Source organism: Anabrus simplex, chromosome 1 (assembly GCF_040414725.1).
Source record: "Anabrus simplex isolate iqAnaSimp1 chromosome 1, ASM4041472v1, whole genome shotgun sequence".
NCBI lineage: Eukaryota > Metazoa > Arthropoda > Insecta > Orthoptera > Tettigoniidae > Anabrus > Anabrus simplex.
The window spans coordinates 1210593352-1210604656 of record NC_090265.1 but is presented as its reverse complement, the minus strand read 5'-3'; the positions used below and the strand labels follow the sequence as shown (position 1 = coordinate 1210604656).

General features: G+C 42.0%; 1 protein-coding gene across 1 annotated transcript in view; it reads left to right on the top strand.

The window, feature by feature from the left end:
• The first annotated feature begins 4521 nt into the window (after positions 1 to 4521).
• LOC136858529 (neural cell adhesion molecule 2) overlaps positions 4522 to 11305 on the top strand; it is a 491718-nt gene continuing 484934 nt past the window's right edge. Inside the window, exons 1-2 of the mRNA XM_068225657.1 lie at positions 4522 to 4534; positions 5064 to 5306. Coding sequence (XP_068081758.1) covers positions 4522 to 4534; positions 5064 to 5306 — 256 coding nt within the window. The remainder of the gene's footprint in view (positions 4535 to 5063; positions 5307 to 11305) is intronic.

Below are 11305 nucleotides of genomic sequence, written 5' to 3'. Positions count from 1 at the left end.
AGAACGTGTTGTCGTGTGCCACAGGACACGTGTATAGCTAAGAATGCCAGGCCGCCGTCAACGGAGGCATTTCCAGCAGACAGACGACTTTACGAGGGGTATGGTGATCGGGCTGAGAAGGGCAGGTTGGTCGCTTCGTTAAATCGCAGCCGATACCCATAGGGATGTGTCCACGGTGCAGCGCCTGTGGCGAAGATGGTTGGCGCAGGGACATGTGGCACGTGCGAGGGGTCCAGGGTCCAGGCGCAGCCCGAGTGACGTCAGCATGCGAGGATCGGCGCATCCGCCGCCAAGCGGTGGCAGCCCCGCACGCCACGTCAACCGCCATTCTTCAGCATGTGCAAGACACCCTGGCTGTTCCAATATCGACCAGAACAATTTCCCGTCGATTGGTTGAAGGAGGCCTGCACTCCCGGCGTCCGCTCAGAAGACTACCATTGACTCCACAGCATAGACGTGCACGCCTGGCATGGTGCCGGGCTAGAGCGACTTGGATGAGGGAATGGCGGAACGTCGTGTTCTCCGATGAGTCACGCTTCTGTTCTGTCAGTGATAGTCACCGCAGACGAGTGTGGCGTCGGCGTGGAGAAAGGTCAAATCCGGCAGTAACTGTGGAGCGCCCTACCGCTAGACAACGCGGCATCATGGTTTGGGGCGCTATTGCGTATGATTCCACGTCACCTCTAGTGCGTATTCAAGGCACGTTAAATGCCCACCGCTACGTGCAGCATGTGCTGCGGCCGGTGGCACTCCCGTACCTTCAGGGGCTGCCCAATGCTCTGTTTCAGCAGGATAATGCCCGCCCACACACTGCTTGCATCTCCCAACAGGCTCTACGAGGTGTACAGATGCTTCCGTGGCCAGCGTACTCTCCGGATCTCTCACCAATCGAACACGTGTGGGATCTCATTGGACGCCGTTTGCGAACTCTGCCCCAGCCTCGTACGGACGACCAACTGTGGCAAATGGTTGACAGAGAATGGAGAACCATCCCTCAGGACACCATCCGCACTCTTATTGACTCTGTACCTCGACGTGTTTCTGCGTGCATCGCCGCTCGCGGTGGTCCTACATCCTACTGAGTCGATGCCGTGCGCATTGTGTAACCTGCATATCGGTTTGAAATAAACATCAATTATTCGTCCGTGGCGTCTCTGTTTTTTCCCCAACTTTCATCCCTTTCGAACCACTCCTCCTTGGTGTTGCATTATCACTGTCAGTCAGTGTATTTAGAACTTCTGGCCATCAAAATTCACCACGTTGCAACTTCCAGTATAAACATGACAATCTATTTAAAAGAATTCACAGCTACAATTGACAGATAGCAATTATGATACAACACTGTATGACCAGTATATTAAACTATATTAGATGAATGACTTGTAATCCCATCCTCATAATAACAGGATAAATTATATTAGACTGATTAGATTGGGTTAGATTTCTTTTATTTAACTTAGGCTAGGTAAAAAGTAAACTCGCGTCCTCATCTCGAGGTGGAGCTACTCCTTTCAGGCACAACCCAAATGGAGATTAGCTGCATGTACCATTTCAACAGCTCTTAAATTCCTGTCAGTACCGGAAATCGAACCCGGGCCCCCGAGGTTGGCAGTTAATAACGCTAGCCGTAAGCTACGGAGGCGGACGTTAGGCTAGGTAATATTTTTTGTAATTTTACTTCGTATCACAAAGAATGCTGCTGTAATTGGGATGAAAATATTGTAGCATGCAGTAAATTATAGGTTTGCGAGATTATTTTCCTTATAAGAACAAACATACAAACTTTCCATATAATAATGTACCTGTGCTTCGCGACGGAATTCTACATTGTATACGGAACTCTAGAAGAAGTAGTGTACACGTTGTGAGTGAGATTTTAATAAATTGCATTGCTCTTAGCGTTAACCCAGAAACATAAAGGGAAAGTCGCCATACGTCATTTATCGTGTGAAGACCGGGTTAGGGAGCTTTCATTGTAATGGCAGGCGCCCTTGCATACTGCCAGTTACAATAGGTTTGGAGAGTTTTCATTATGATGGCAGGCCCCCTTGCAACTGTCAGTCACAATCGAGTTGGGCAGTTTTCATTATAATGGGAGGCACTCACTCTTCACCTGCCTTTTTTACATCCTCAGAACGACTGTCTGTGTGGTTTTTAACAAGTCTTAAAGAATCCACTATTGGACAGAAAATCAACATGACAGCAATGTCAACGCAATAAAGAGTTTTTAAAATACGTGTCTGCGTAAGTAAAAATTCAAAGGAAACATTATAAATGTTTATGTCTTATTATTGGAATATAACTTATATGGGATAATAAATTGAACTGCATATAGATATCGTGTAAATACTGCAGGTTCCCTGAGAAACATCATGTTTCCAAGACATATCGCTAAAATTTGTAATAAGACTTGATGTTAACAATCAGAAAAGCCGATCGCTGTTATACTAGTAGTAATATTATATTATATTATATTATATTATATTATATTATATTATATTATATTATATTATATTATATTATATTATATTATATTATATTATATTATATTATATTATATTATTGCAATATCTTGCAGTGAACCTCTCCGTCGTAAGAGCTGACAGAGATGGCTTCTGTTTTTGTTTCGTCATTTGTTTAATCTATTCAAATCCGTTGCCAATCAAAGACATTCAAAATAAGATAGACACACGCGGCGCTAATGTAATGTCCTCAAATTGAATTGGAATCATTTGTGTATGGTTTGTACTTGGTTACTGCTAAATGTAAAGAAAAGGCGAAAGGGTGAGTGGTAGCCGTGAATCACACACGAATGTGTGTAGCAGTTCTAGATTTGAATGGTACAGCTTTCGCTAATTTGTGGCTTATTTTATTCGTTTCAAGTAAGAGTAACATACTCCAATCCTCAAAAGTATACGCCAAAGCAAAAATATTCTTTCTTGAAAATGATTTTAGTTACGGAGGAAATTCATATTTTTTCTGGCAAATGCAATTTTAAGTACATCTGCTCTGCTCCAATGTTTAATAGGACTAACTGTTTCAAGGGTCCCAGGCGTATGTGTTCTTCTAACTTGCTTCACGTTTTCCCTCGCTATACAGCCCGCTTAAAAGAAAGTGTGATAGTAAAACATAGATGAACATATTTTTCAGGAATACTGTTAGAATTACAAAGGAAATACTCACAAAGGCGTTTTTAGTAAGTACACTCGTTGACTCCATTATTTAATAGGAGTAACAGGTTAGGTAAGGTATTCACTTTTAAGAGTCCCACGCGTACGTTTTCCTGTAACTTGCTTCACATTCTATTTCTCTTCAGGGCTTCATTATGATACACTGTAATAGTACGTAGCCTATATATTAATCAAAAGTTCCATTTTTATGCTTGCCAAATTTGAGCAAGGTCCGTCAAGTAGATTTTGCGTGAAAGAAACAAAGACAAAGAAACCAAGGATAAATCATGCCCCAAAACACAGCCAAATTTTTTTCCTCTAAAACACGAAGAAAATTAATATAAACCTTTTGTTTGGAAAGTCAAATTTCAGGTACACTTGTTGCAATCCATTGTTCAATAGGATTCGCCATTTTAAGAGTCCCAAGTGTATGTTTTCTTCTGACTTCTTTCTTTCGCTACATTGCCCAGTTAAAAGATATCGTGATGGTAAGAGGCCTGTGTGTCAAGCAAGGTATCAACTATAATCTTCCCATATATGAGCTCCATCAGTCAAGTAGTTCTTACGTGAAAAAACACTGACTGGCAAACATTGAGATATATTATTGCTTCCATGCTTCCCTTAAATCGCGGTTCTTGCGGGAACCCTTCGATATTCTGGGATGATACATAGACTATGTTACCTGAAATGATATATTTCAAACTGTGAAATCAATTCCAAAATCAGTCCGGTAGTTTCTGAGATTACCCGTAACATATAATCAAATTTAAAGTCTCTCTTTACATATTAATATAGATTATAAACTAATGGAACTTCAACCACCCAGCAGCTGTCTATCGCCACGATTTTATAGTTTCCATATTATCACTTTCACTTTATCGGACCTGCGTTTAGGGTACTTGTTTTTATATCATTTCATCAGAATGGCGTCCTGAAACTTCTTTAATGATACATTTGAGCACAGTCCGCACAATCAATGGAAATGAAATGAAATGGCGTATGGCTTTTAGTGCCGGGAGTGTCCAAGGACAAGTTCGGCTCGCCAGATGCAGGTCTTATGATTTGACTCCCGTAGGCGACCTGCGCGTCGTGATGAGGATGAAATGATGATGGAGACGACACATACACCCAGCCCCCGTGCCAGCGAAATTAACTAATTAAGGTTAAAATTCCCGACCCTGCCGGGAATCGAACCCGGGGCCCGTGTGAGCAAAGGCCAGCACGCTAACCATTTAGCCATGGATCAGGACACAATCAATGGAACGGAACTGTGATATTGTGATTAAGCCCACAGCCGACATATTGGGAGACTGCAATCCAAAGAATGTAAATGCAGGAATGAAAAATATGTATGCGTGCTGAAGGTGTTGTTCTCTGTGTAAGTTATAACTATGTAAGTGGTTTCTTTTATATTTATGCACTTTTATTGTTATTACTTGTCTACATTTTCAAAATAAATAAAACTGGACCTCTAGATAAGTTTTGGAGCTCTCCTTGTATTATTACAGCCACTATTGTGACGTGTTGAACATCCCTTTAAAGGTAATCTGTTTTAAGATATGCCATTATTTTTGTGTGCATATTTTTGTTCCTATATGAAGTTTCTTCCCTGGGTGAATCAATAAAAAGGGTATAGTGTTTGGAGTGTAAATATGTAAATTTAAAATTGTCTACATATATGTAAATAGTCGGTAGATTTTTTTGTACACATACATGTGGGGCTTGCCCTTTCTCCATCTGCCACCCCTAAACTGTACATATACAATCTAAGGAAAATAAATAAATAAATAAATAAATAAATAAATAAATAAATAAATAAATAAATAAATAATAATAATAATAATAATAATAATAATAATAATAATGGTCACTCGTCCCCTTCCGGTTGTGAAGATAAAACTTACCTGTTGTTTTCGTCTATTTTCAGCTTCGACGTTCGAGGCAAGCCCCTGAGCCAGGCCCGACACTGGTCCGCCCCTGAGGTGTTTGGATCTAGAGCGTACTTCAGAACGGTTTCTGACCCTGCACAGCTCGTCGTCGAAGATATACGGCGACATGACGAGGGAGTTTACCGCTGTCGGATCGACTTCCGTAATACACCCACCCGTAGCTTCCGTTACAACCTCACCGTTATTGGTAAGTCATATGTGATAAGTCATAAGTTTCATAATACATGCACAATTCTGTAGTCACTTTGACCCACCAAACTGGATTTCTTATCCGTAGGAGAGAACAAAATAAGAGGAAGGTCCCAGCAGGTTTCTGAATTTGAGAAAGTGGCATGGAAACCACAGGCCTTCTAGCTGAGTCTGCACTAACTACCACTTACTGTTCGGCTGCTTTACTCAATGATCAGCGTAGTTGGCTTGGCTTAAGGTGGCGCTGGGTTCTATTCCCGGCCGGGTCAGGAACATTAATCTTAAAAGATTAATTTCCTTGGCTCGCAGACTGGTTGTTTCTGCTGTCACCAACATCCGTCCAACTCGTACACCACATACTAAACTATGCTCCACCACAATAACACGCAGTCCACTAAATGGCAGATACCACGCACCGTCGCTGGAGGGTCTGCCTTACAAGGGCTGCACGAGGCTAGCAATAGCCACACGAAATTATATAACACCTACTTCTTTCAAGCTACTCAGTTTCACCTTTCATATTTGACATTTAGTATGTCGACACATTTATTCTCTCAATTCTACTACAATTGAAGTTATAAGGAAATTATTCCTTTGTTACCTTTGCCCTTAAGACTACAAACGCCTTAACGCAGGATAGACTGTGAGAATGGGAAATTTTTTGAATTGGTATATAGTGCTGAATTTGAACAAAATACTTCATTTTCTAATATTCTTTGTATCATTTTTGTCCATAGTTTCTCAAAACACACAGCTCATATACCTCTTCATTAGGTAGCAGATTTCAACTGCTTTATAATACAAGAAAAATAAATAATTTTAAAATATTTAATAACATTAAGTTTGGCAATAAATATAGCCAATCAGATGTTGAATCAACGGAGTCTCTGTAACTTATATCAGACAGCACCTCTATAACCTGACCGGGTCGAATGAATACCGTTTCACGCCTCAATTCATAATTAAAATCCTTATACGAGCCGGAAATCGTTTGCTAACGGTATGAAACAGCTGTCCATAAAATTTTATTTATTTATTTATTTATTTATTTATTTATTTATTTATTTATTTATTTATTTATTTATTTATTTATTTATTTATTTATTTATTTATTTATTTATTTATTTATTTATTTATTTATTTAATTTAGTTAGTTATAGTGCTTCAGAGAAGTATAAACCTAATGATGTGAAACACATATACAACATTATTACATTAAATGAAAACAAATATCAAATTTAAACTACAGTATATTATCTCGTATGAAATTCCTTGTAAAGTAAATTCATATATGAAATAAAAATTCATTTTTCCTTCAGTAGCATAATACCATTACAAATAATTAGTTACACATGCACATAGTGTAACAACGTATTTATAATATTAAAGTTATTTACTAACGGCTTAAAATTTGTATTAGTACTGAAATTATGCATGATGGTAGTGATGTTATCGAAGATGATGATAATGATGATGATAAATATGATATTACTAGAAACTAGAAAGATAACTATAGCCATGAAATTAACAGTAAGAGTTAGCATTGTGGGATTTCTATTTACAACATAAAACAATTAACTTATTTGTTTACATTGTTTTTCTATGGAATAGTATGTAGTTGCAAATATATCTAGTCTGTACTCATTGCTATATTTATTAAATATTTTTCATTGAGTTTAACACTGTTGAATTACTACGTTCTTGGGTTCTTGATTTTGAGCAGTAGAAGCCAATATGTTTTGCGTGTGTAGATAGATTAGGGACAGACAAGTTGAACAGAGAGAGCAATAGGACTGCTAAATCATTTATAGACAAATAGAAGGACTGCAATTACTCGTCATTTTTCTAAAGACTTATAGACAAGCTGTTTCATTAAGTCATCGTAAGAGTCAAATTTAGGGTAATTATTAGTTATTTTGTACGTTCGATATCTACGAAATTTGTTTTGCAACATTTCAACTTCGTTACAACATCATGGGAAAGCGGTGTAACAGCATTTCTTGAAACTCGGTATTTATGTTCAGGAATAACCACGCTGGGCATTCCGTCCAGCTCTGTAAGTGGGCGGACTGGCAGGCGATAAGCGCAGCGTGTGCTGTTCAATGACAGTGACGTTGTAGCTACGTCACAGGCCGTGAAGTTTGGGCGAAGTTCTTCCAGTCACTCTCTGTCACCGCGGCGATACCCGAGTTTGAAATGGAGGCAGAAATTCACTTCATTTTCCATTTACGTTGTAAGAAATACGTTATTTACGTTCAATGCAGTTTATGTATTTTGACCCTAACCTCAAATATTTTGATAATTTACGTAATCAATTACAATGTTCACTATTACATTATAAGAGGTGCTTTAGAAACGGTTCTATAATACGGAGTTAAGGTGGATAAGCTGTGGCTTGTGGTTATTTCGGTTTAAATTATCTGATAAACTCAACAACAATCTAATCATGTTCACCGGGTATAAAACCTATGAGGCTATTTACACTGACTGACAGAGCAAATGCAACACCAAGAAGGAGTGGTTCGAAAGGGATGAAAGTTGGGGAAAAAACAGAGACGGTACGGACGAATAATTGATGTTTATTTCAGACCGATATGCAGGTTACACAATGCGCACGGCATCGACTCAGTAGGATGTAGGACCACCGCGAGCGGCGATGCACGCAGAAACACGTCGAGGTACAGAGTCAATAAGAGTGCGGATGGTGTCCTGAGGGATAGTTCTCCATTCTCTGTCAACCATTTGCCACAGTTGGTCGTCCGTACGAGGCTGGGGCAGAGTTTGCAAACGGCGTCCAATGAGATCCCACACGTGTTCGATTGGTGAGAGATCCGGAGAGTACGCTGGCCACGGAAGCATCTGTACACCTCGTAGAGCCTGTTGGGAGATGCAAGCAGTGTGTGGGCGGGCATTATCCTGCTGAAACAGAGCATTGGGCAGCCCCTGAAGGTACGGGAGTGCCACCGGCCGCAGCACATGCTGCACGTAGCGGTGGGCATTTAACGTGCCTTGAATACGCACTAGAGGTGACATGGAATCATACGCAATAGCGCCCCAAACCATGATGCCGCGTTGTCTAGCGGTAGGGCGCTCCACAGTTACTGCCGGATTTGACCTTTCTCCACGCCGACGCCACACTCGTCTGCGGTGACTATCACTGACAGAACAGAAGCGTGACTCATCGGAGAACACGACGTTCCGCCATTCCCTCATCCAAGTCGCTCTAGCCCGGCACCATGCCAGGCGTGCACGTCTATGCTGTGGAGTCAATGGTAGTCTTCTGAGCGGACGCCGGGAGTGCAGGCCTCCTTCAACCAATCGACGGGAAATTGTTCTGGTCGATATTGGAACAGCCAGGGTGTCTTGCACATGCTGAAGAATGGCGGTTGACGTGGCGTGCGGGGCTGCCACCGCTTGGCGGCGGATGCGCCGATCCTCGCGTGCTGACGTCACTCGGGCTGCGCCTGGACCCTGGACCCCTCGCACGTGCCACATGTCCCTGCGCCAACCATCTTCGCCACAGGCGCTGCACCGTGGACACATCCCTATGGGTATCGGCTGCGATTTGACGAAGCGACCAACCTGCCCTTCTCAGCCCGATCACCATACCCCTCATAAAGTCGTCTGTCTGCTGGAAATGCCTCCGTTGACGGCGGCCTGGCATTCTTAGTTATACACGTGTCCTGTGGCACACGACGACACGTTCTACAATGACTGTCGGCTGAGAAATCACGGTACGAAGTGGGCCATTCGCCAACGCCGTGTCCCATTTATCGTTCGCTACGTGCGCAGCACAGCGGCGCATTTCACATCATGAGCATACCTCAGTGACGTCAGTCTACCCTGCAATTGGCATAAAGTTCTGACCACTCCTTCTTGGTGTTGCATTTGCTCTGTCAGTCAGTGTATTTGAAGGTATACTGTACATTTATTTGGTAGATACGTCTACATTGTTGTTGTACTCTAATCTTGGATAGTAAATATCTATGTCCACACTTGTGATGGAACTCTCTCTCGGCATTTAGAGGCTAGCTGTTATCACCGGACGCCTGTAAACAGTTTTAAGTACTATTTTCAGAAATTCACTGAACATGGAAAATCATACAACACTAAAACACTATACAAAATCATTGTTTCGTTATGTAATTATATTACTTTTTGCTTTATGAATAACCGGGCGAGTTGCCCGTGCAGCTAGGAGCGCGCAGCTGTGAGCTCGCATCCTGGAGATAATGAGTTCGAACTCTACTGTTGGCAGCCCTGAAAGTGGTTTTCCGTGGTTTCCCATTTTCACACCAGGCAAATGCTGGGGCTGTACCTGATTTAAGGCCACGGTCGCTTCCTTCCTATTCCTAGGCCTTTCCTGTCCCATCGTCGTCATAAGACCTATCTGTGTCGGTACGACGTAAAGCAAATAGCAACAAAAATGTTTTGGGAATAACAAAAATTTTACATTACTTCCCCATCCAAGGAATTGTAAATCGTACCTTGTACGTTTAAGTCCGCCTCTGTGGTGTAGTGGTTAGCGTGATTAGCTGCCACCCCCCGGAGGTCCGGGTTCGATTCCCGGCTCTGCCACGACATTTGAAAAGTGGTACGAGGTCTGGAACGGGGTCCACTCAGCCTCGGGAGGTCAGCTGAGTAGAGGTGGGTTCGATTCCCACCTCAGCCATCCTGGAAGTGGTTTTCCGTGGTTTCCCACTTCCCCTCCTGGCAAATGCCGGGATGGTACCTCACTTAAAGCCACGGCCGCTTCCTTCCCTCTTCCTTGCCTGTCCTATCCAATCTTCCCATCCTTCCACAAGGGCCCTATTCAGCATAGCAGGCGAGGCCGCTTGGGCGAGGTACTGGTCTTTCTCCCCAGTTGTATCCCTGACCCAATGTCTGAATCTCCAGGACACTGCCCTTGAGGCGGTAGAGGTGGGATCCCTCACTGAGTCCGAGGGAAAAACCGACCCTGGAGGGTAAACAGATTACGAACGAACAAACGAACGAACCTTGTACGTTTAAACCCTGTACTTTTGTAGATTGTAACACAAAATATTATAACGTGTCAGTTTTCTTTGAATGAAGAAAAATAACAAAATAAAACAGAATGTTTATATCAAGCGCAGTATAAATCAAACCGGAATATCTTGAAAAGGTCGGGGTTTTTGTTGCGGAAGTAGAGTTTTAATGTAAATAATGTACCCCAATCAGCACTTCACTGAGTAGTGGAGGAGAGCTTTGTAATCACAACGAATGTCAGTGCTCCCTCGCTTACCTGCAAAGTGTGTTAGCTCTCTCACTTCACTGTGACGTATGCTTGCTAGCTGCCCGCACCTACGTCACGCCAGCCCGGTCCCAATGGGCTAGCCTCAACGAGCTCCCAGCTGAGCACCTATGCTGTATATGTTCAACAACAATGCAGAGCCATCAACAGTTAAAGCCGGAAGGTACACTTGGCAACGCTGTATCTATCTGTCAAGCGGAGGCCGAGAGAAAAGGGGGCGTGTTCAATTTTGAATGACTTCACTCAGATTCACTACATTTAGACCAACACGATGATTATGATAAATGCACACTCTTCGTATAATGATACTATGAAAGGCACACATCAGTAAATGAATTCACTGAAGTAAGGAATACACATATTATATGAATAAAACAAAGCACTTTTAGAACAGTACTCACAAGCTCAATTATTATGGAGCGTTGACAGCTTCCTCTGCTTAGTCCTTTTAACCTAACTGCTGACATAACTCGTGTTCTTCATCTGCTTTCAGCACTTATTTAACACGACATTGGAAAATGTAGACAATAAATAATCTATCGCACCATTATTGTCACACCCACAATGACGGCGTTCAAACATAAACTTTGGATTGTCATCTCTTCCTAAAGCAGCTCAGGATAGAGAAAACAGAAATTCTTTATAATTTTCACTATCCAGGTAGTCTTCATATACCATTGTTCTACAGACACACGCAACACAATGTGATGGCACGACTAACCCAC